Source organism: Pituophis catenifer, unplaced genomic scaffold (assembly GCF_029215685.1).
Source record: "Pituophis catenifer annectens isolate HBS135680 unplaced genomic scaffold, rPitCat1.0.hap2 SCAF_4, whole genome shotgun sequence".
In the NCBI taxonomy this organism is placed as follows: domain Eukaryota; kingdom Metazoa; phylum Chordata; class Lepidosauria; order Squamata; family Colubridae; genus Pituophis; species Pituophis catenifer.
This window is the reverse complement of record NW_027256884.1, coordinates 106,956,494-106,983,207: the sequence shown is the minus strand read 5'-3', so window position 1 is coordinate 106,983,207 and position 26,714 is coordinate 106,956,494. Positions and strand designations below refer to the sequence as shown.

The 26,714-nt window shown below is 37.2% G+C and overlaps 1 protein-coding gene across 1 annotated transcript in view; it reads left to right on the top strand.

The window, feature by feature from the left end:
- Positions 1-22,666, top strand: part of LOC139317222 (cilia- and flagella-associated protein 337-like) — a 50,001-nt gene extending 27,335 nt beyond the window's left edge. The window contains exons 14-30 of the mRNA XM_070944219.1: positions 2,835-2,937; positions 3,021-3,172; positions 6,270-6,375; positions 9,043-9,149; positions 9,242-9,321; positions 9,410-9,464; positions 10,551-10,596; positions 12,892-12,951; positions 14,327-14,492; positions 15,451-15,537; positions 15,956-16,014; positions 16,677-16,818; positions 18,312-18,351; positions 18,430-18,518; positions 20,427-20,602; positions 22,298-22,398; positions 22,486-22,666. Coding sequence (XP_070800320.1) covers positions 2,835-2,937; positions 3,021-3,172; positions 6,270-6,375; positions 9,043-9,149; positions 9,242-9,321; positions 9,410-9,464; positions 10,551-10,596; positions 12,892-12,951; positions 14,327-14,492; positions 15,451-15,537; positions 15,956-16,014; positions 16,677-16,818; positions 18,312-18,351; positions 18,430-18,518; positions 20,427-20,602; positions 22,298-22,398; positions 22,486-22,666 — 1,750 coding nt within the window. The remainder of the gene's footprint in view (positions 1-2,834; positions 2,938-3,020; positions 3,173-6,269; positions 6,376-9,042; positions 9,150-9,241; positions 9,322-9,409; positions 9,465-10,550; positions 10,597-12,891; positions 12,952-14,326; positions 14,493-15,450; positions 15,538-15,955; positions 16,015-16,676; positions 16,819-18,311; positions 18,352-18,429; positions 18,519-20,426; positions 20,603-22,297; positions 22,399-22,485) is intronic.
- The last annotated feature ends 4,048 nt before the right edge of the window (positions 22,667-26,714 follow it).

Here is a 26,714-nt window from a genome sequence, read left to right as displayed (position 1 = left end):
TTCCTAACTATTGTAGACGACTATAGCCGTTATGGATTTGTTTATACTTTAAAACACAAAGATGAAACTTTCCAAAAATTCAAAGAATTTTACAAACGTGTAGAAACACAACACAATATCAAAATAAAACAAATCATGACAGATAGGGGATCCGAATTCATGTCTAAAGAATTCTCACAATGGGTAAAAGACAAAGGAATGCTACACTTCACGACTAGCCCATTTTCTGCTTTTCAGAATGGTACAGTAGAACGAAAGAACTCGACACTGCAAACCATGATTAGATGTACATTAGAAGATGCTGGTTTAGGAAAACAATTCTGGTCAGAAGCATTACTATATTCAAACTATACCCAAAATAGGACCTGGTCTAGCATCCTAAATAAAACACCATACGAAGTAATGTACAATAGGAAACCAAAAATTTCACACATGCACATATTTGGGGTTACAGCAGACGTACACATACCAAAACAATTAAGACGTAAGGGAGATAACGTATCCAGAAGGCTCAGATTCATGGGATATGAAACAGGCACAAAAGGATATAGATTCATTGACAGTAATAACAAATTCATAGTCTCAAGAACAGCAGTGTTTCATGAACAGGCCAACTGGTCTAAGATACATCTTAACGAGATAATCCAAAATACTAAACCAAACATTAAACAACAAGACAGAATAGAAAGAGAGAAACATGAACATAACACACATGATGACAAAAACAAAACATGGACAGGTAACCACACCAGGATAAAAACAGATTCATTAACCAAAAAGGAAGCAAGATATCTACACGATAATGAGAGCATTCCAATAAGAACAATCAGGTGAAACAGAAGACAATTACCTCATAAGTATAAGAATTATATAATGTGTGTGAATGACGAGATACCAACACCTAACACATACGAGGAAGTGTTAAAACTTCCCATGGAAGAAAGAGAAAAATGGGAATTAGCCATAACAAAAGAAATGAACAGCTTGCGTGAATTAGGTGTATTTACACCAGTCCCTGCACCTAAGAACAAGACAATTATAGGCACCAGATGGATATTCAAAATCAAAGATTTAGAAGAGGGTAATAAATTATATAAAGCTAGATTAGTCGCACAAGGTTACGCTCAAAAATATCCTGAGGATTACACTGACACATACTCTCCCACTGTAAGAACTGAAAGTGTTAAGACAGCTTTAGTCATAGCAGCTATACTCAATCTTGATGTCTTTCAATATGATGTGCAGACTGCATACTTACATGCAAAACTCGACAAAGAGATATATGTAAGGGCACCTCATAGCCAATGTACAAACAGAAATGAGACCTGGTTACTTAACAAAAGCTTGTACGGATTAAAACAATCCGGCAAGCGTTGGTATGAATGTCTTGTCAGCGTGCTTAAAAATATGGATTTCAAAGCCACAACTGCAGACAATTGCTTTTTTGTTAGAAAGGAAGGTGAATCATTAGAATTTGTGTTAATCTATGTGGATGATATTTTGTATATAGGCAAACATAAAGAAAAGAAAGACTTATTTGTATCCAGGCTAAGTGAACATTTCTCTTTAGAGTCGCTAGGAAGGGTAAACAAATACCTTGGAGTTCAAATCAATAAGACAAGAAAGGGATTCAAATTATCTCAGAGAGATAAAATTATAGAACTTCTGGAAAAATGCAATTTAAGAGATGCCAAACCTTGCGATACTCCTATGCAGACTGATTTTTTAAGGAATATGGATGAATCTTCGCCTGAATTCGAGAACAATACATTGTATAGATCAATTATTGGTTCTCTCTTGTATATATCTAATTGGACCAGGCCTGATATAGCTCTGCCACTTAATTTATTATCTAGACATGTAAGTAAGCCACTTATGTATCATTGGGAAGCAGTTAAACGAATACTAAGATATCTAAAGCACAGCATAGATTTCTGCCTACTCTTAGAACCCAATAATATTAAAGAACCTATTATCACCAGTTACGCTGATGCAGACTGGGCAGGTGACATCAAATGTAGAAAGAGCACCTCAGGTTATGTATTATTTTTAAATGGTTGCCCAATATTCTGGTACACTGGGAAACAAGATTTAGTAGCAACTTCCACGACAGAGGCAGAATACGTCTGTTTATCTAAAGCCTCAAATAATTTAGTATGGTTTAATGATTTATTATCTGATATTTGGAAAAATCCAATACTACCATTTGTCATACATGAAGATAATAAGGCAGCTATAGAAATATCAAGATCTGACGCCATTGGTCAAAGATCCAGACATATAGATATCAAATTTAAACACGTCAGACAATTATCTCAGGATGGATTCATTAAAGCAATCCACTGCGAAACCTCAGAACAAATAGCTGATATATTAACTAAACCTTTACCTTCTAAACAACACAAATACTTGACATCAAAATTACAAGTACTATATAGCTCTGAATCCGAATGCAATCATTGTTATATATCGAATCGGCATTTAGAGGGGGATTTGTCATAAGTAAATGCCTTATTCTATAACAAGAGATATGTATATATGTACAGGATATTAAGAGTTAATTTATTCCTCCTCCTTTAATGTATTCATATGTAATCACCCCCATCCTTGACTCCTCCCCTTTGATATAAATAGAGAGTGCTTTTACCTCATGCTTGCTTCTCACTGTAAATCTGACAGAATAAGTAGAATGCCTATTATGAATAAACTCTTCTTTAACTGAAGAAATTACTTCTGAATTCATTATTGAGTCTGATCCTCAAAATATTGTAACAGTATATACTTCATTATGTGTTTCTAATTGGTCAAGATTTAATGTTCTCACTGAATTTCAGAAGACCCACAGGCATGCTCAAAAGTCATATGGCCCCCATTTTCTATGTCTACATATCTGAGGAGGATAAAATATTTTCCATATCAACAGACAACACAGTTAAGGTCTGTCTTTTTCATATTTCAAATTATATATTTTTTTTATTCTAGTTCTTTCTCTTTAATATAACACAATTCTTTCCTTGCAGATATGGGATATGGAGGATCAGACTTGCTTATTCACTGCTTGTTCAAAAAACAATGGAATTAAAGGAGAGATTACTACTTGCCATTATATATCAGGGACTCGATCACTCTGTGTTGCCACGGATACACTGGCCATTCTTCACCTAAGATTACGGTAAAGTACAAAGCAACATTATCAGAGCTCCTGATGTTTAGACAGATCCAAGAATTTCATTTATGGAAAACCCAAATGTAAGAAATTGCTGAAAAAATTCTAGGATTTACTGAAATAGTGTGATTATTATGTTGGAACACTTCAAGAGAATACTTGAAATGTTGTGGTATTTATTAGGATTGCACCCTTAAGCAAAATATTACAAGGAAATAACATTTTGTAAAATCTAGATGAACATTTACGGTAGTTTTAAATAATTACTAATGTGATTTTTGGATTAGCTTGTTGGAATCTATTAAAACCTGTAATTTAAGACATTGTCATTACTAGAGCATGTCATTATGGTGTTACTTTCTGTTTTGGGATAAGTAATCTCCAAATTTCCAATATTGTATTACAATGTTGAATCAGGCTTACAGGAATTGACATTCATAAAATCTTTAATTAACATATGTGCACATATTAAACTAATACATATCAGGAGCAGAGAACCTGCAGAGGTTTCAGCAGGTTCTGACCAGTTCTGGACAACCGGTAGCGGAAATTTTGAGTAGTTCAGAGAACCAGTAGTAAAAATTCTGACTGACCCCGCCCACATCTATTCTCTGCCTCCCAAGTCCCAGCTGATTGGAAGGAAATGGGATTTTGCAGTAACCTTCCCCTGGATTGGGGACAGAATGGAGATTTTACTGTATCCTTCCCCTGCCAAGCCCGCCAAGCCACACCCACCAAGCCATGCCACACCTACCAAGCCACACCCACAGAACCAGTAGTAAAAATTTTTGAAACCCACCACTGATCAGGAGGGTTAGGAACCATAGAGGAAAAGTGATACTCAAATATATCTAGGCACTTTTGGGAGTACCAAATTGTTTATCTAATACCAGTTTATGTTTAGATACAGGACTGACATTAATTAAACCTTAAATACAGCTTTTAGTTAATTTTTACTTCAAAAGACTTTGTTTAAAGATTTTATTTCTTTCATAATTTCAGATTCATTTGGAAAAAAACCTAATTTCAATTTAATTCTGCTGAGTGAAGAATTAGCTTCAATTAATGAAAGTAAACTACAATAAGTCTAAAAGATTACACATTCAAATATGTGTTATTATAATCTTAAATCAAAATATAACCAAAAATGCAATCAGTAGAAATGAATAAAGCAAGTCAGAATTAAGACTTCAACAATATGATACAGTTCATTTAGATTTGATGAATGCTTGTTGGCCAAAGAATAGCCAACAAGCTATATAAATGTTTGTTTTAGTGTTCTGTTTGTCAGTTTATGTCAGAATAAAACTTATGATGTAAGAGAATATGATCAGTCAACTTGTTCTCCTCTGTTTCACAAAGGGATAAATTTAGGGATTTGGACTTTTATTCTATTTACTTTGTAAAATTGCCAGTGGCAATGAATTGAAAAGGATACTGGTGGATGTCCAGTGATATCTGGAATGAGTTAGTTTAGATAATATGCAGCAGAGATGGGTTTCAGCAGTTTCTGACTAGTTCTGGAGAACCGGTAGCGGAAATTGTGAGTAGTTCGGAGAGCCGGTAGTAAAAATTCTGACTGGCCCCGCCCCCATCTATTCTCTGCCTCCCAAATCCCAGCTGATTGTGAGGAAATGGGGATTTTGCAATAACCTTCCCCCAGATTGGGGAGGAAATGGAGATTTTACAGTATCCTTTCCCTGGAGTGGGGTGGGAATGGAGATTTTACAGTCTCCTTCCCCTGCCAGGCCCACCAAGCCACACCCACAGAACCAGTAGTAAAAAATTTTGAAACCCACCACTTATCTGCAGGTGACTGTAATTGTTTGAAAGAAATCAAATTAAATTTCTATGTGTTCAATTCACTACTCTTATAACACCTACACTTTTTTAAAAGCCAGAAAATAATAACAATTCTGAGGAAAAAATCACAGGAAAACACTTTCTTGTGATATTTTCCCAACCTAGTACATCTGTAAGTATCAAAAGTGACTAATGAAAGAAGCCTTAGCCAAGCAAAGAGAATAGTGTGTTATCTAAAGATATTATATAAAGAATGCTACAGATTGAAACAAAAGGAGGCACAAGGGCTTAGCGGTTAAAGGCGCTGAGCTTGTCAGCTAGAAACTCTGGCTTTGAGACCTGAGGGCTATGCAACTCCCGTTCCTTGCTCCAGCTCCTGCCCCACTTAGTAGTTCGAAAGCATGCAAATGCGAGTAGATTAATAGGTACCACTTTAGTGGGAAAATAATAGCATTCCATGTGTATTGGTGTATAATCATGCTGGCCAGATGACCATGGAAATTTCTTTAGACAATGCTGGCTCCCTTGGCTAAAAAATGGAAATAAGCACCACCTCATAGAGTCAGACACAACTGGACAGAGGAAACCTTTACCTTTTTACATATTGATTATAAAAATAATTTTACAATGGCTAGACGTTATATTTATGTTTGTTTCCTGAATTTTTTTTTAAAAAAACCTAGTTATGTGATTTAATAATTCTTAAATATAGGAAAGTTTTAATGTGTCTTATTTTTATCTGCGGTTTTAGAAGATTGATACAGAAGGCAAGACAGGGACATGTATCTATTTTGGTGAATATAGAGAAATGCAGACTTCACTTCCTACTATTTTGTTAATTTTATAGATACATAAAGTTTATCTTGCCACTAAGACTGAAGAACAGAACAGAACAGAACAGAACAGAACAGAACAGAACAGAACAGAATAGAATTCTTTATTGGCCAAGTGTGATTGGATACACAAGGATTTTGTCTTTGGTGCATAAGCTCCCAGTGTACACACATACAACTTTATTTAGAGATACTAAATTCAACAAAACATACTTATTAAGATTAGTATATTAATAAATTTGTTTGGACAGTTATTCAGGAAAAATATGATAAAAAATTGGGCTTTGGATTCATTTTTGAATAGTTGGAATGCTATTGATTTGTATAGGTTTGATGTACTGTAATGGTAGCTTTTCTTTTGAATTATAGAATAATGCATTTATTTATATTTTGCTAATTAAGCAATAGTGGCAAGAGAAATAACATTTTAATTTATTGATAATTTGATTTTGTTGTTGTCTCTAAAGTAGATCAGCTCCAGATCTTTATATAGTAACTTCCCATAAAAAACCAGTTTTGTGCTGCAAATTCAATAAAGTGTTCAGGCATGTTGTGAGCTGCTCTGAAGATTCTGTAAGTGAAATGATAATTATAAAATTCTCTTCAGTTTTGCATGTAATTATATAATCAATCTATTTACAGTCTTCAGAATTCTGAGTTTCTTTGTATTAGATATGAAATGAGTTCTGATTCGAGATTGAGCCTTCTCAAAATTCTTTGCCAAAAGGCATGGTAAAAATGGCTTTTAAATTTTTTTTTACATATTAACGGACCCATAATTTTAACCTAAGACTGTCTACTGTTGACCTTACCCCATTCCTAAGAGGTCTGTAAGGGGCATGCATAAGCACACCAGCGTGCCTACCGTCCCTGTCCTACTGTCCCCATTTATTCATGTCCATTTCATGTATTCATAATAATGTTTATACTTACATCTGTTATCTTATACATGCTTGACAAATAAATAAATAAAAAGAAAGAAAGAATGCAGTAATCTCTAGTTACTCTTAGTCTGTCTATATGCCTTTCAGGATCAGAAGTAAATGCTTCTAAATAAGTACTTAAAAAGACAAGCTGTCATACATGTTCTTCCAAAAACATTCGCTTATTGTGTGCTATATATCAGTGTTTCTCAGCTTCATCAATTTTAAAAGTCACTTTGTGAGAGATGTGCAGTTGTATAGCTGTGTGAAATTATTTGTGGAATAGCCAGCATGCTGAAGTCCACTTCTATTAAAGATGCACAGGCTGAGAAACCCTGTTTTAAATACACTCTATGTTATTATGAAGTAGCCTCCCACAAAACAAGTCTTCCTGTGTATTTGTTTTAGATTGCAGTTTTATAGCCAATCATATATATTTCTTCATTTTCTTCCTCCTCCTCTTCTTCCTCCTCCTTTGTCATCAATAAGGCTTACTCTCAGATAATCTAGATACATTAGGCTGCTGCTTAAAACCAAGAAATTTAAAAATAACCTAAAACTAAGGAGGAATTTCCTAACAGTAAGAATAATTAACCAATAGAATGGCTTGCCTTCAGAAGTTGTGGGTGTTATTAAAAAAAAGTCTGGAAAGCTATTTGTCTGAAATAGTATAGGGCACTGATGGCTAACCTTTTTGCCCTTGCGTGCCAAAAGCGGGGGGAACGCATGGGGTCGCACCCGCGTGTGCCCACACCCATAATTAAGTGCGCCCCGCCCCCCACTTTTGGCACACGATGGCATGGTGGGTGGGTAGGCCCGTTTTTCCAAGAAAGCCTCTGGAGCCTAGGGAGGGAGAAAACAGCCTTTCCCACCCCCCGGAGGCCCTCCAGAGGCCGGAAATGACCCATTTGCCGACTTCCGATCGGACCGGAAGGCCTGCTTTTCGCTCTCCCCAGGCTCCAGAGCCTTTCTAGGAGCCTGGGGAGGGCAAAAACAGCCTTTTCCCCCTGGAGGCCCTCCGGAGGCTGGAAACAGCCTGTTTGCTGACTTCTGGTGGGACTGGAAGGCCCGAAAATCAGCTGGCCGGAGCTGAGCTAGGGCAACGCTCGCGTGCCCACCGAAATGGCTCCATGTGTCACCTGTGGCACGCGTGCCATAGGTCCGCTATCACGGGTATAGGGTCTCCTGCCTGAGCAGGGGGTTGGACTACCAAGGTCCCTTCCTTCTATTCCTATTCCTATTCCTATTCCTGTTCCTGTTCCTGTTCCTGTTCCTGTTCCTATTCCTATTCCTATTCCTATTCCTATTCCTATTCCTATTCCCACTCCCATTCCTTATTCCTTATTCCTATTCTTTCTATATTTTACAGTGCAAACTTCTGCCTATCTACTCTTATTGAAGTCAATAAAACTTAATCATCAATAAATTAGCCTCCAATCACAGGTGACAAGTTTGTCTCAACAAACTTGTTTATTAAATTTGTTTGCTTCCCATCTTGCTGCAAGGCGACTCTTGTGCCCAGTATATTTTAAAAACTGCTCGGTGCACTTTAATTTCCAAACAAAGTTTCTATACTGTCTGCTACATCTCTTTGGCTACATTCTAAAACAGAAGGAAAACAAATAAGCTGTGTTGTTAAATGAGGGAGAGGAATGCCTGATAAAACCAAGGGATCATATAGAAATCACATGGCCATGAGTTGTAATGTTTGTAAACACAAGTAATATTACTCTAGGGAAGTATGGCTGCTTTATGTGCAGAAGGTCTCAATTCCAATATCCACCACCTCCTGGCTAAGAAATAAGACTTCTTTGGAACCCTGGAGAGTCAGTGATGTTAACCATACTGGCCTAATAGATCATCAATAGTGTGACTTGTATAAGGCAACTATACATGTTTTTACATACATTTGATCTTGGTTGTTGCCAAAGAAAAAGGATCTGTTTGCTGGAGCTGTGTGGGCTTCAAACATAATTCAGAAGAAAATCATGTGTAAGCAGAAATATCCTGTCCCTCTGCTCTTCATTAAAGAAGCTCCATATCCTGGGTCTTACAAGATGACAATTTAATCAATGGGACTTGGAGCATGCCAACTCTGTCAGTTTGTGTGGGGTGGAAAGAAAAGATGAAGGATAGGCTGTTCTTAGATGACCAGACTTGTGCCATGAGGGGTTTTATAGGTGACAATCAGTACTTTGAATTGCATCCAAAAATCCACTGTTAGAGCAGCTTGTAGAATAGATTTCTCTGTGAGATTCTTGTTTTAGGATCATGGCAGTAGTGTTTCAATATCTCTCCCTTTTTTTCTTCTTTTAAGGTGGTCAAGGTATGGGATTTCGAAAGCGGAAAGCCTGTATTTGAATTTGGCAATGCTCATGGTGATTCTGCAATTACATGCCTCACATTTGATTTTAGTGGAAGAAGGTACATTTGGAGAGTTTCAGTGTGTGAGAAGGGCTGTGATATTTTTTTACACATTGCTAAAGAAATAATTAGGCATTGCAATCATGTTTCAGACTCATTACTGGAGGAAAAGATGGCTGCTTGAAAATATGGAATTATAATAATGGACAGTGTCTTCACACTTTGAAAAAGGGTAAGCAGAACGTTGATTGAATTATCTAAACATTCATTTCAAGAAGGGGAAAATTACGAATCCAGCATTATGTTTTTCTTCTGTACAGAAGACAGATATGATGAAGTTCGTGACTGTGCTTATGCGGAGATCAACAAAAATGAGTAAGTGTTATCCACATTTATCATAACGTGTGACATTTTAGTGTAGGAAAGGCTAATGAAAACAATGTGGGTTTTTTTTTGTGTGTGTGGGGCAGGTTCATAGAAACAGGCCTCTTTCTTCTTGAAAAAATAAGCTTCAATCCATCACATTGTTCTGACAGATGACATTGGAAAGATCTCATATGTTTCCCTCATGTTAGGGATCTATCTGAGTCTTCAGGTTCAGAAAAATAGGTATTTTGATTGTTGAGGTATTTTATTACATTCAAGGATATAGAGTAGTGCTGGAGAGGGGAATAAATAGCTTGGCTTGCTCTTGTCTTTAGCAGTTAAATATGCAGAAATAAGCATGTAAAACTTAATGGCATGAAGGTACAGTTTCATACATACAAAATCCTGTTAAAAGAATTCAATGGTCATTCAGAAGCTGATATACACTGCTCAAAAAAATAAAGGGAACACAAGCAGAAGACATCCGAGATCTGAATGAATGAAATAGCCTTATTAAATACTTTGTTCATTACATACAGTAGTTTTGTGTTCCCTTTAGTTGTTTGAGCAGTGTATAAACTACTGTATGTAAAGAACAAAGTATTTAATAAGGCTATTGCATTCATTCAGATCTAGGATGTCTTCTGCTTGTGTTCCCTTTATTTTTTTGAGCAGTATATATTGAAGACAGAGTTATAGAATTAAGATGAATGCCTGATTGTTAAGGGGGAACTCTAATAAATGAAACCTCTTACAATAATGAAGAATGAATGAAACTTTTGAGAGCATATTGCTTAAAATACAAACTCCATTCTGCAGTGTGACAGCTATAGTCTGAACTGGAGAAAAAAGATCTTTTTAGCTCAGCTCAGCTGAAAGTGAATGAACTCCTTGAAAAATTAGTGACAACTGAAGATTACACCTATATTTAAAATGAATAATAAATCATTCAACTCACTGACAGTTTAATAGCATAATTTATATAAGAGGGATAGTGGAATATAGCTGGCCTTAGCAGCTAGACTATTAACGGCTGCTGCATAACAGAAAGACTATAATAATTCAAATTTTGGTAAACATTAATTGCTTTTGCAGGTATATCATAGGTGTGGGATGGGACAGAAGAATAAATTTGTTTTATGTAAGTAACACATTTCTATACAAAAAATGGTATCACTCTTAATTCATTGTCAAAATTGCTGTGCCAAAGTACCCTCATACATAAATAATGGCCTTGTAGTGAGAACACTTTCCATTTTAGTGTAGGAACTGGCTTTATTGGCCCATGATTTTAAGTGGCCAAAATTGCATTACTTAGTTAGTTATGGTCCCCAAAAGTTGGTGTTCTGCTTTCACTGTAGCGCCTCTACACTGCTAGTAGCAAATTCAAGAATAGATCAGCAAGAAAATCCGAGAATTCTGTTAGCTACTACCTGAATCTACGGGCAAATACCACTTATTATTCACAGTGGTCAATCCACATGTAGCAATGAAAAGGCCCTTTCACAAGTGGAAGCACTCTGTTCCACTTTGTACACAAGATGTAACCAGATGGATGTATGGATTGATGTGTGTTGTATACACATTTCCCAAAATTTGAACTTGATTCCTAGTAATTATATGGGCATATCAATGAGGTTTTCTTGGCAGCAGTATGTTATGCTTTCTTTTGGATTCTTTCTCTATTAACAATCACAGTGGTATATTGTGTGAAATGTGGCTTCCAGGCTAGTAAAGATTCATGAGTCTATTAATAATCAGTTGCAAACTTCCCCTTTATCAGCTATGAGAAAGAAAATCAGAAAGCTTCCATTATAATACATCTAAATATATGTTGTCTCCAGGGGTGAAATGCTCCCGGATCGGACGATCCGGTAGCGATCTTGGCCGGTGGTTTGGCGATCCAGTAGCGATGGTGGAGCAAAGCTCCGCCCACCCACCCGGGTGTCATTACTTCCTGGTTTTAACATGTTTTATGCGCAGAAGGTCTGCGCGCGGTGCATGCACTTCTGAACCGGTAAGGAAGGTAAGTAGATTTCACCCCTGGTTGTCTCTAAATTGAAAAGACTCACTTTAAATCAGGTAGTTGCCAAACAGCCTGACAATTCCATGCAAACAGATTTCAAATTCTTTTAAAGGTTGTTAGCTGCTATCAGGGCCCTGTTAATGGCAAGAGAATCACAGCTTAAGTGGACAGAAGAATATGAATACGGAGGATGTAAGGATGGAGTTGCATTCAACAGATGGGATTGTGAAGCATGAGAAGATGAAAGTCAAGACTTCTCTGTATGTAGAGGAGCAAGAAACAAGAATTGCAATAGGGGCTCCTCTTGAGGAGCACCCGGAGGCTCCAACTGGTCCAGAATGCGGCCGCGCGGGTAATTACGGGAGCTGCCTGGCGCTCCCACATAACATCGCTCCTGCGTGAGCTGCACTGGCTCCCAGTGGTCTTCCGGGTGTGCTTCAAGGTGTTGGTTACCACCTTTAAAGCGCTCCATGGCATAGGACCTAGTTATCTTCGAGACCACCTGCTGCTACTGACGACCACCCACCGACCTGTGCGCTCCCACAAAGAGGGCCTCCTCGGGGTGCCATCAGCCAAACAATGTAGGCTGGCAACCCCCAGGGGGAGGGCCTTCTCTGTGGGGGCACCTATCCTCTGGAATCAGCTGCCCCCAGAGATAAGGAGAATCCAAGACTCAGTGCCTTCCGCCGTGCCCTTAAAACTTTCTTTTTTCAGCAACCCGGGCTGGCTTAACATATTTTTTAACATATTTTTAATTTTTAATTGGTTTGTTATCTTAAATTGGGGCCAAATTAATATATATCCTTTTAATTGTTTTTTAATGTTTGTATTATATGTTTTTATCTGCTGTACACCGCCCTGAGTCCCTCAGGAGAAGGTGTGGTATATAAATTCGAAATAAAATAAATAAAATAAATAAATAAATAAGACTGGATATAAATTCTAGATTGATTTCTTATACCCAGAGACTGTTTTGTTATGGCTACTCTTCTAAAACTGTAATAAAAGTTTACTTGTAGCCATGTTTGTCCAACTCTTTGGGGCTTTGTAGCTAATTTGTAATTGTGCTTTGAATGACCAACACACTTTAAATTCAGTTTAATGTCAGACTTGGATAACTGTTTAGGAAAAATGTAAAATAAAATGGCAGCATTGTAAGGCTTCAGTGGGAGGATGGATTGCAGTACAAGCGTCAAGGGAAGCCACAATCTACTTATAGGAACAAATGCTGGTAACTTATTGAATGCACAACTCAGATGAGAAATAGGCAAATCAGATTTGGGTAACTTTAATGGAATAATAGAATTGGAGCTAAATTTTATTTTTGTATGTCTGGAAATGCAAAGTTCATGTTGGAGATTATAAATGATTATCTTAGATATAATTTCATTTAGATATTTTCTGTTATAGGATTCCACAGATGATTTCTATCATATTAAGAAACCTCAGCCCCACTGGCAGGATGACATAGTAAGAAATGTTTGGCATATAAAGTGCTATATAAGCAGTTTGGGATCAGCAGTTTGACTACATTTGGGGAGTTGGATAATGTAAGAGTGGAGATAAATCTCTGATCCGATCCATTTTTGTGGATTGGCACTGCTGGATAAACTTGAAAGACCTACTTTGTACTTTCCCTAGGAATACATCACATGACCTAGCTCCAGATAAATTCACAAATCACCCTTTTGCTTAAAAGAAGAACAAAGCATAAATAAATCAGAGAGAGGGAGAGAGGGACCCTCATCTATATCTTGTGAACTGGAAGCATTATACTGGTGAATCAGATGAGGCCTACAAGTTGAAGCTTTCCACCTCCAAATAGATGATCTGTAAATCCTGGAAACAACACATGACCAATTTGTCTTCTTGACTCATCAGATGTGGATAATCAGATGTTACTCCATGGGGGTCAAACTCTCTTTTTCTGATGACTTCCAATAAGATAAAATTAGTCACATGGTGCTTTCTTGTGGCCAGTGTGACTGAGGCCATCCATAAAGAGCCCTGGTGGCACAGCAGACTAAAGCACTGTTATTAACATCAGCTGTCTGCAATTACTGCAAGTTCAAATCTCACCAGGCTCAAGGTTGACTCAGCCTTCCATCCTTTCTAAGGTAGGTAAAATGAGGACCCGGATTGTGGGGGCAATAAGCTCACTTTGTATAAAATATACAAAAATATGAAGGCTGTTGCTTAACGCATTGTAAGGTGCCCTGAGTCTCTGGAGAAGGGCGGCATTTAAATCAAATCAAAAAAAAAAAAAAGTAAATGAACATGGCAGTATCCAAAAATATAGGCTTATTTTTTTCATAAAAGTCAGCCTATTAACTTTATTTTATAAAATTTATTTATTTCCAGGGTATACGTAGTGGCCATGCTGAAAGTTGTAGACTTTGCAACTCATGAGATCTTACACTTATGAAGTTATACTGAATTGTGTAATTTCATCTACCTGTTGGTTTGCATATTGTGTAAAATCAGGGGTGAAATCCAGCAGGTTCTGACAGGTTCTGGAGAACCGGTAGCAGAAATTTTGAGTAGCTTGGAGAACCAGCAAATACCACCTCTGGCTGGCCCCAGGAGTGGGGAGGGAATGGGGATTTTGCAGAATCCTTTCCCTGTAGTGGGGTGGGAATGGAGATTTTGCAGTATCCTTCCCTGCCACGCCCAGCAAGCCACATCACACCATGCCCACCAAGCAACGCCCACAGAACCGGTAGTAAAAAAAATTGGATTTTACCACTGTGTAAAATACAATCAAAACCAAAACACAAACAACTCGAATCAGTTTTGTTCACTTTTTTCTTACTTTTTTTCTTACCTTTTTTTCCTCCTTATCCAGAACTGGGGACACAAAGAAGACATTCTCTGTGTTGCTCAGTGTCCCCCTAATCTTCTTGCAACATCCAGTTATGATGGTGAAATTATTGTTTGGAATATGGTCTCAGGTCACATAGACCATAGATTCTACATTCCAATGACCACAGCTGCCTCTGTTCATTCTCACAGTAAGTTTACAAATAATAAAAGACTGTAGAATATAATTCTCACATTGCCATGAATAATTCTTTATGAATCATTGCATATGGAATTGCATAGAAATGGAAAATACGGGGGAAATTCACAGTTGAAGCCTAGCCCATGTTTGGGCTAGTTAAAACAACTCAGTGTTTTACCACACTAGGAATAGTTAAGTCAGCCCATTAATTTTGTTGATGTTATTTTAATATATATGTCACCTCCTGATTTCCAGATGGGTGGGCAGGAAATGATCTTTATTTGGCATAAGTCCTTAAACTATTTAATTAATGTATCTCAGTCATGTGTTCAACACAGCTCTTTTGACTAACATTAGAAACAGATTTCTGCTGGAACTTGGTCTACAGCTCAGATCTTTGAAATAAGAACATTAAAATAAGATCTCTATGCATTTATTTCATTCAGAAGTGGTTTTATCTGTTGTAGTAAGATCTTAGGGCACGGCTTACACAATTAAGGATAGGTCACATTCACAAGCAAAAGACACAAATAAAATAGAAGGCAATAGATCAGGGTGGGGGAGGCTAAAATTTAGCAGATTAAAGCTACAAACCTTTCTAAAAAGTTTGATCCCAAAAAAGTCTCTGCCAAATATACAATTCAGATAAAATTAAATTAAGTGCATTTGTAGCAGATATATACGCTTACAGTTGTAGTCTTAAAAAGTATATAACATTCCCAGAACAGGGGGCCTTTTATTTACTTATTCTAAAATTTAATCATAGAAATTAAATTTTTAACTTTAATAATATGGATATTTGACTGCATTCACATATTGTGCCAAGTCTTGGTTAATTTAATTATGACTTAATTGGCAAACTATAAATGTCTGGATGCAAAGTCAAGCCAAACAAATTTCATAATAATATATTAGGATGAATGCAGTTGGGCTATTACAGTGATGATATGTTTTTCTTTCCACACCAGTTGATGTGACACGGATAATTTTTCTAAAGACTCGTGCTGTGAAATTTGATTCAACTACTGCATCTCTGGTTTCCAATGGGCCACAAGGTAGGATTAATAGATGATATAAATAATTAACAAAACAACCATAGTGATAACTTATTTAATTGATGAGCCCAATTTGGAGATAAATTCTATTTCAATTAATTTTGCTTATGTTTTTACAGACTAGATAAGGAAATGATACTTCGATGTCAGGAACCTTGTTTCCACTTGTCACAGCATCATCAATCATGCTAAAAACATGGAAAGATAAAGCAATGAGATTAGAAATCCTAGAGAGAGTCCTAGCAACCTTAAACTTTATATAATCAAGTCTATACGCACTGTAGTTTTATAAATTTGCCTTCAGGTTATTCAGTTACAGTTAATACAGAAGTATGCTTGTTTAAATGTTACCAAATATTTCATCTTGTGTCTTTATGATTCCTCCCCCGCCCCCCCCCCGCCACCCGCCGCCCCTCAGGTTTTTTGCATTTCTGGAGCCTGTTTTCAGAGGATCCACTCATAGCAAGTTTTCAACCAGTAAGTTTAATTGGTAAAATTAATGGCTGTAAAAGTTAGAAAGAAAACCAGTTTGCTGTAGAGATTAAAGCTAGAAACTGGGAGACTCTGAGTTCTAGATTAGCTGACCTTGGGCCAGTCACTTTCTCTTAGCCCTAGGAAGAAGGCAATGCCAACCCCTTTCCAAAAACCTCTTCAGAAAACTGCTGGGATTTATTCAGACAGCTGCCAGGAGTCAAGATTGACTTGAAGGCAATCATCATAATCATAATCATATACTAAATCTAGTTTAAATATCTGTCTGATTGTGATTGTGATGAATTATAAACAGATCTTCAGCATGAATACTGGTAAATTTGCAGTCCTGTTTCACTGATTGAAGTTTAAGATCATCATCGCATGAAGTACCGGTACTCATTCTGTTAAATCTTTATGATTTTACATTGTCTTGTGGTATAACGCAGAGATGGCCACTACAATATGGATGTTATTGGAGTTGCTTAAGGAATTCAATCTCCCTGAAATTTAATGTGAGCAGATAGCTGATGAGAAATTCCTGGACTAACATGCAAATCAGAATCTCATTCTTTGGAATTTATACTTCTCCTTATACTGTATAGTCATGCAGTCATGCAATTTTCAAAACAGTGCATAATTTTACGGTGTACGACTGTATACTCCAGTCTAGGGGGAAATCCCTGATCAGCAGCATTGCTATGACTGCAGATGATTCGTACATGTATGCAGCTGATGAAGATGGTTATGTATATGTCCATGACATCCAAAATTATGCCCTTCAGGATACAAAAGAAGAAACACCAAAATGTATGTGTATATGTATATTATAGCTTTTTATCTAGAACTGGAAGAACGAATTTTAAAAAATTAGAGTGCATTATTTTAAAAAGTTGAATTGGTCCAGATATCGCTCACAGAGTGGTATTCCTAGACTGTATGGTTTAATTTTGTAAAAAGGCAATATTCTTCAATACAGCTGGTGAAATAATCATTTAAAATGTAAAATCAAGAGCTGATTATATTTTTGTATGTAGTACTCCTATTTAATGATTGCAATAGACAAGAAACAACAGAGAAAATATTATATTTATAAAAGCTGTAAGAGGCAATTTTGGATGGAGTATTTAAGTGACTATTCTGTAATCTTTCTTTTAAAGACATATTACTCTCGCTCTGCATGCCACCCTCCTAAAATAATTACTTAAGTCAGTTGTTTCTTAACAGGGCATATATGTTGCTCAAATCATGCTTTGTGTAAATGATGGACATAGAAAAGAGACCTAGTCTTTTTTATTCTAGCAGATAAAGACACCCCTACCTGTATTTTGAGGGACATGAATTTGGAATCTTCCTGAAAGCTAAAATGCAGGAAAAACGAGTCTGTTTATTTTCTTTCAGTCCTTGTTATGGAATTATTTTTATCTCACCTCCAAGCCTGAAGTAAACTTTGAATGGTGGGTGTTTATGGGGGCAAGCAGTGGTGGATTTCACTTACCTTTGCTACCGGTTTGCTCGCGCATGCGCAGAGCATATTTGATGATATCCAGGCAGGTAGGCGGAGCCTCCCGCTGCTGCTACTACCGGTTCGCCAAAACCGGGGCAAACCAGTAGCAACCCACCACTGGGGGCAAGGGAAAGTGGGTGTTATATAGACTGGAAGAATATTGGAGCCCACAAAATTTCCATTGATTTTTTTTCCTGTTCTGAATGCTAGTGCGTATATACTATGGAAGTTATAAGAAGAGCAGAGCAAGGTGCTCCAAATTACAATCCCCCTATAACCTCATGCTCCAATCCTGGACTCAGATATTTTCAGAGACTACAGTCCTAAGGTCTCACGTATTATATGTTTAAATATAAGATGTTATATATATATATATATATATATATATATATGTAGGTCTTTGGTTATTCGGGTCTTCTCCCACGTAAAATTGGAAGTGTCTTGGCGACGTTTCGACGAAGTCTCATTCGTCATCTTCAGGCTGGTGTTCTCGGCTTCGTGCTTCCAGGAGCAAATGGAAGCACCTGGAAGCAAATTTGCTCCTGGAAGCACGAAGCCGAGAACACCAGCCTGAAGATGACGAATGAGACTTCGTCGAAACGTCGCCAAGACACTTCCAATTTTACGTGGGAGAAGACCCGAATAACCAAAGACCTACATACAAACACCCGCGAAGACCTGAGAAAACAAATATATATATATGTGTGTGTGTGTGTGTGTGTGTGTGTTTTTCTCTATTAATATAATTCTGAACAGTCCATGAATAAACTGATATTTTTCTTTTTTCTTGCTTCAGATGTGAACCATTGGCGAGCTCATTTAGGTCTGGTTCTAACGTAAGTATGATCTTAACCATTACAAAAGAATAATTTATGCTTATATAGTAGGTCTGATTCTTTTCTTTCAATCCACAGGTTAGAAGTTATAGATGAAGATAATATCCTTTTATCTTGTTCTATTGATTGTACAATTCGTTTGTGGAGTCTGAATGGAGAGTACATTGGTAAATCAATACGTTTGTAAAGCATGAGCATAATGCGATACCTTAAATGTTAGTAAACATTTAGAAGAAGGAAAATTGGATAGTTGTAGTAACAGAGTTGACTTAAATATATATCTTTCTGTTAATCTTTATAATGCAATGGAAAACCATGACACAATTTTATTGCCTGACTTTGTGGCATTTTAAATAAATCATCAAATAAGAGTTTTATCAGATAAATGAGAATGATTTACATTACAATATAAGATAAGATATAATTTAGTATAATTGAAGATGTAGTGGATAGCAGGGTTCCAATAACAGTCCATACGAAATCAAAACGCCAAGTGGACATCTGCAAGTAAGCGACCAAGCTCAGAGTCTCCATAATTAAACCCTGAGCTTCATATATTCTCTTCTATTGAATTATATGTTCCTATCAAGTTTGCACATCTTAACAAAAAGCAAGAATTCCGTGGCCTCATGGCAGTAATAGTTATGCATACATACTGAATATAATTAGCAACATCCAATCTTCACCTAAGTTTGACTGGGCTCACACAATGTGTTTCATTCTTTAATGTGGCTTATTGACTAAACAAATAGCTGGATTTGTATATTACAAACAATAGTTAGGTTCACAAAACACATTAAGCCAAAATCATGCAACCATAAATTAGCTTTGCGAACGTAATCTTTGCCATGTGTAGACCAAATTATGGGAAATAATGCTATTGCTTTTAATACATCTAATTGAATTCACATCCAGCTTATTGTTAAAAATGATCTTGTAATATAAGCTTTGTTCCCTTGGTCTGTAATGAAAGAGTGGAATATCAGATATGAATAATATATTAGCAGTATTTCCAGCCCCTTTTTTCTGTTTGAGCAATATATAATATGTTACGTTATAATAGCATTATACAGTAGTGGCCAAAATTGTGGAAATCTTTTGGGAAAAGTGTATTTTCTAAAACTAGCTAATAACATCACTTTTTTTTTTTGGATAGTACCATAAAATTATATATCAATGGAAAGATAATTTAATCAAGAATGTAATGCAATAACTTTTATGAAGGATTTGCTATTAGAATAGCAGTTTCAGTATAAAGAAGAAAAGTAAAACACGTAGAAAAAACGAGATATACAAAAATTATCATCATAGAAAAAATGAGATATACAAAAATTATCACGTCAGTTAATAGTTGGGTAACCTTTAGCATGAATTACAGCCTTACAATGTCTTCCCATGGAGTGAACCAGTTCTGCAGCTGTAATAATGTGAAACCAAGATTGAATGATTGCCTCTATTAACTGGGTTTTATTGCTGGATTGCTTCTGACTAACAAGTTTCTTTAGTCAGCTCCATAGATTTTCAATTGGCTATTCCCAGGCATTTCCAGTAGTGGAATATGATTATCTTGAAACTCCAAAAAAAAAAGTGGTGTTATTAGCCATCAAATCTCAAAAATACACTTTTCCCAAAAGGTTTCCACAATTTTGGCCACTATTATATAATAATATGTTTGTTTTTCTTCTAAACTATTTTCTTATAGTCCTCCTTATTAAGCCCTGGACATAGCAATACATTATTCTCTAGGAATGCAAAAGTAGATTCTTGAGTTAACTATTAGAAATGAAGCTAATGTTAAGTCTTGCAGATGTGAAATCTCTTATAATGGTAAAGAAATTCTTATAATGGCAAAGTATCTGTGAATCTAACTGTATTTGTATATTAGCTCCCACATTTTTTTTTGTCCTGCATCTCTTTCTCCCACTAATGGATAATTAACTCTTGGGACGGGGTTCCTTTATCAGCATTGAACTTTGAAGGCACCTACCGCCTATTTTACTAATTCTTGTCTGGCCTCAGATTCTTCATATTTGCTAGTTTCAGCATTACACTTTATTTTCTTCTTCCCTTCATAGGAACCTTTGGCCAGGAAGAACCTTGGGAAATTTTTAACACATCCTCCTGGAAACATCCCATGGTCCCTTATGAGATTTTGATAGATCCACAGAGTATGCCCATACATCCTATGCTGGAAGACACTTCCTCTGATATGCAGATCATCAGTCAAGATGAGAATAAAAATCCTTCCAAGGTTTAATTATGTTAACTATAAGCTTACTCAGACTATGCTTTGGTGCAGCTTGCAGGAAAAATTTAAACTATACTGGGATGTAATAGGGTCAGTGTGGGAAGACTTCCTGTCACAGAATAACCAGATCAATTTGTGATTTATTTGGTTCTTAAATTCAGTCCTTTGTATCCTTCCTACCACTATGCCTCTTACTCTAGTGCAGTGATGGCTAATCTTTTCCGGACCAAGTGTCCAAAGTGCGCCCCCGAACCTCCAAAATACAATGCGCACGCGGCCCCATGCATGTGCCCTGCCCCTGTGCATGTGTGTGCACCCCCACATATGCCCCCATGCATGTATGCATAGCCCCATGTACCCCGCCCCACATACATTCCATCCCTGGTGCATGCACACATGGCCCTCCTCATGTGCCCCATCCCCTGTACATGTACACGTATGCCCCCACATGTGCCCACATGCCCCCACAAGCCCCTATCTCCCATGCATGCATGCATGCCCCCTGCACACATCCCACCCCCAGACATGCGCAGCAGAGACCCGAAGACCAGCTGGCTGGCAGAAGGCATGCGCATATGCACAGAGGAGCTGAACTGGGGCGATGGCTCGCATGCCATCAGAGAGGGCGCTGCTTGCCACCTCTGGCATGGGTGCCATAGGTTCACTATCACGGCTCTAGTATCTACTTCACTTTTATAGAGCTGGGATACCAGTATTTCTCCCTCAATATGAAGCCTACCTTTTTAGGTAGACCTATAGGATTTTATTATAAGGCTGAGTTTCAACTTCAAATTTCAATTTCTAGTAAATCTTTATAGTGTATATTGAAAGAAGCCACTTTGGGAATAATAGCAATGTTTCTTCCAGTTCTTAATAAAATAAATGATTAGCAAAGTTATAGGTTGTAAATCATGCTTGAAACCAATGATAGCACTCACTATCATACAGACCCCTGAATCATCTACATATAGTCCTTGACTTACAATAATTCATTAGGTGACAATTTAAAATTACAACGTCATTGAAAAAAAGTGACTTACGACCATTTTTCACATGGCCGTTGCAGCATCCATGTGGTCACATGATCAAAATTTGGATGCTTGGCAACTGGTTCATATTTATGACGGTTGCAGTGTCCCAGGGTCATGCGATCAACTTTTGTGACCCGGCAAGCAAAATCAATGGGGAAGCCAGATTCACTTAACAATTGTGTTACTAAACAGTTGCAGTAATTCACTTAACAACTGTGGTAAGAAAGGTCATAAAATGAGGCAGAATTCACTTAACTGTCTCACTTATCAACAGAAATGTTGGGCTCAATTGTGGTTGTAATTTGAGGATTACCTATATAGTCAACAGGTGTTAAATGTAACCTTTCAGCAGCATATGAATAATAATACACAAATTCTCCTGTGAAGGCAAGAAAGTAATCCTGATAATAAGATATCATGTGTATCCTGCTGAAACAACTACCTGTGCATATTTTTGTAACAACTATGCATAGAAGTAGAACCTAGGGATCAGTATACCTATATAGCGATTAGAAAATTAGAATGTTTTCTATCCTTGTTTTGGTCTTTTGTCATCTGACATAATTTGCTGAACAGCTTTTCAAGAGTTCTGTAATGCATATTATGATAGCATCAATTCTGATTGCGGTGACAATGCTAACATTAGCTATCTTTATACTTTCATCAGAAAGCTACTTGTAACCCACACTCATCACAAATTACTGTTACCGATGAGGATATTGAAGAAGAAATTAACAAGAGGCTTTACTCACAAGCTTCAAGCAGGCGGTAAGAAGCTGCGGTTAACAAATGAATGGATGCATTTTCAGAGTGTTGTTTTTCTACCTGCAATTTCCTTTCCTTTTTTTTTTTTAGGATGAAGTATGAGAGATCCAAGCTTTCAAACAGATGGATTAAACACAGGGGACCAAGCATTTATCATGCCATCGACTATTATGAAATTGACAATTTACCAGGAAACTGTGAGAAACCTGACTTGTCTGTCCTTGGAGTAGACATATTCAGTGCTAATTATCAAGGAGCAACAGAGCAGTAATACTGTATACTAAAACACTTCAGTAACTTGTTAATCTCATAACTGACATTTACACAATTCATAGAGAATTTTCTCCCTGTTAAACCTAATAATTGGTTCTGTTTTGCAGACTTGTTTCACACATGCTAAGCCATGGCTTGTTTAATTGTGTTTTACTGATTAGGCACAGTTGGTTGGGTTCACATTTAATAAAAGATAACCATGGTTTTCTAAACCACTGACACAGGTTGTAACAGTGCTAGGCTAGAGTGTAGAGACTAAAACTAAACATTTTTTTTGTGACAGTACTTGGCTGCAAGGGGTAGAAGGACAACACAATGTGCCAAACTGTGTTTCTTTGGTAGGTACATTTTTAAAAGTTGTGTTAAACCTACTCCACAAATAAATTGGTGTTTGGGTTGCTCATCTCAAAAATGATGTAAACTGAAATTCAGTAGTGGGGAAAGCAAAATAAGGTTTTAGGAGGCTACATATGATGAAGGGACCAAGCTATCCACTCACTATATAAATCATGGCGTGCAAACAATTCTGACTAGATTAGCAGAAATCAAAGCAAGACAAATCATATTAAGATTTAGATGGCAGTGTGAATCCATAGGTGCCCATTCTCGTCAAAATATTTCAAACTGCAGGAGTGAACCAAGACTTTCCAGATGTTGGAGTCCAAAGTTCTTGTCACCTTCAGCAGGATGGTAATTGTTAGGAATCGTGGAAGTTGTAGTCCAATTCAGCTGTTTCTTTAATATACTTTGATCCAGGAGATTGCACATGTTTCTTCCTGGGAGTCCGAGCTTCCAGCAACCATGGTATACTCCTTTCTGAAGAATCTATCTTTCAATTCAGGGATTTTAAAGAACTACCATCATGTGTACATACCCCTTTGTGTGTGTAGTGGTGGTAGGGAGATTGTTGATACGGTAGTGGCTGACAGTTTCACAGCATCCTGCACAAAGCAAATTATCTGGACCAGGGGTGAAATGTAAAATTTGTTACTACCGGTTCTGTGGGCGTGGCTTGGTGGGGGGGGTAATGTGACTGGGTGGGCATGGCCAACTTTTTTTTTTTAACTTTTCAAAGCATTTTTTCTAATGCTTTGAAAAGCCTCTGACGATCAGGCAACTCAGCTGGGATCGTCAGAGACTTTTCAAAGCATTTTTTTTTACCACCTTTTCGGCCAAGAGGTTGCAGAAAAAAATGCTTTGAAAAGCCTCTGACTATCCCAGCTGAGCCACGCGATCATCAGGGGCTTTTTTTTTTTTTTTTTTACTTTTAAAAGCATTTTTTCTTTTTAGAAAAAATGCTTTTAAAAGTAAAAAAAAAAGTCCCTGATGATCGTGTGGCTCAGCTGGGCATGGTAGGGGGGGGGCAGGAATTTTTGCTACCGGTTCTCCGAACCACCCACCGCCATCGCTACCAGATCGGGTGATCCGGTCTGAACCGGGAGCATTTCACCCCTGATCTGGACCCTTTTCAAACACAGTTCAGGCCTGGAGACAGAACGGAGATAGCATTGGTCATCTCTAGGATAACCTGTGTCAGGACTTAAGAGTGCATCTCTTTTGACCCTGTTGGACCTTTTGTTTTTTTATACCATTGATCATAATATCTATTTGGTTGGGAATTGGGGGCATTGTTTTGTAATGTTTCTATTCCTTCTTCAATGAATCATTTCAGATTGTGATGTGGGGAGCAAAAATCAGCTCAGTGGCCCAATACATGGGATGCAAGGGGTCCGTTCCTTCCTCCATTTGTTAATCATAAGTAGTAGCTAGCTGAGACCATGTGACAGCTCAGGATATCTTATTTCTTGTAGGCTGATGATATCCAATCTGTACATCACTATCTCAGGCTATAAGGGAGATACTATCAATGTCCTTTCCCAATACCTGGAGTCTCTAAGCATCTGGATGGGAGAGAACAGGCTGAAGTTGGAAGCCTAGTAAAATTACAGTAGCAGTTTGTACATCAGGATCCTCCATTGCCACAATTTTTTGATAGGCAGGCACTCCTCATGAAAGAACATGTCTGCAATATGTGAGTCATTCTGGATACACATCTTCTGCTTGAACGATAGGTAGAAACCATGGCCAGAGGGATCTATGCCCAGCTACACTAACTGGAATAGGAGGACCTGGCTAAAGTAACTCATGCTCTCATTGCCGTCTGAAGATTGACACAATGTGCTTCACATGGGCTTTAGAAGTTACCTGGAAACTGCAAATGGTCCATTGGCTATCAGTTGATTTCTAGATAGAATTTAAACTGCTGGTTTTGACTTATAAAAGCTACTGTCTTGGCATTTAAATACCTCCAGCAACACCTACTTCAATCAGCATCAGACTAATGTATTAGAACATCCAGGGAGAAATGGCATGCCACGCTTCTGAAAAGACATCATGTATGTGTGCAGAATCTAGAAAGTGCTGCTTTTCTGTTATAGCACCAGCAGAACAGCCTCCTGATGGAGATCAGGTTAAGCCTCTCCTTGCTGGCTTTCCACAAAATGTTAAAAACCGTATTTTGGAGGTCGGTTTATTAAATTTACACTGAATATTATCTGGTTCTTGGTTTTTGTTTTATTTTTGTATCCTTTTTTAATGATCTTGTGTCAGAAACTTATTGTGGTTATTGAGATTGGTTTTAACCTGACCTTGGAAGTTTTAATCCTTGTTTTCTATATACTGTAAGCTACCAAGAGACACTTTGATTGTCACAGGGTAAAGCTTTTTAAAATAAACACTACCCAAGTGTGATACAAATAAAGAAATAAAAAATATTGTGGTTATCTGGATGTTTGAAGATTACCTTTACAATTCCTAATGTGGCATTGGCCTCTTGTTCCAGTGGTTGCATTTTTCTTCCATTAGCTTTTATCAATGAAATGTTACATGGAAATATTCTGAATCAAACAGTTGAAATTATCATCTGAACTATCCACAAAATGTAGAACTCGACCTTAGTTTTGGTTTATTGCTTCACTTCACTTTCCATTTTCACCTTTTTTTGCATTGTTGTTTACTGTGCAATACTCAAAACACATTCACCTCTATTCCATTCCCTTGGTTCAAACTACAGTCCTTGCCTATCTACTCAGCTTCTCATTCTTAATTCTTTTTTCTTCAAACTACCACAGTAAAATATTTAATGGACCTTTAACTATTTTGGATTTAGTAGACAAAATTTATGTGCTACTGCACATAGGTACAATCTTACTCCCAATTTATCATGTATAAAATGCATAAAAGGTCATGTGCAAAATCCCGAATTTAAGATCGCTGCTTTAATGGACACCTTTTCCCCACCAGCTCGTTAAAGGAAAAGTCTTGTTTTTTGTCACTATCACCATAATTTTTAATCCAATTCTTTATTAATTACTTGGTCACACTATCTACCAATTCTAGCACTTTCTACTGCATTTTCATAAAGGTTCTTTTGAAAGCTTTTTACCTTTCAAAAATTCCCAGTTTGTTTCTAAGCTTTCATTTTAGCTGAAATGAAGTTACCAACATCTGCTTACATTTTTTTTGTCCGCCATTTACTATGGTTGAAATTTGAAGATTAGCAAATTTATTCAAGAACAGTTGTTTGAGATGATAGTTCAGTCTTGAAGAGTATCTTTTTGTTTTGGTCAATTCACAAGAATAGAGTTTTCTTTTCTCACTGCCCTCAAATCTGGCAGCACTGTTAGTTTGACCTGGCTATATATAGCCTATTTCAGCACAGCGTGTACTTAGAGTGGAAAACAGAATGGAGACTACCTGTGATCCATAGGGATTCATATCAATCTTATCAGGAATGTTTTCTGCCCTGATAGGAGAATCTAAGGATCACATTTGAGAATTGGGTCATAAGAACAGAATGGGTGCTGCTTGTATACTTCCCCTCTAACTATATACCAAACTCTCAATGTGAAGGATAAGGATAATATTCCTGGAGTGCCGGAGAGTCCACAAATTGAGACCAAAGCTTGAGCTGGAGATTGTTGCATGCCTATTGATGGAAATCAGTTCAGCAAAAAAGACTCAATTTTGGTTGAATTTAAAGGGAG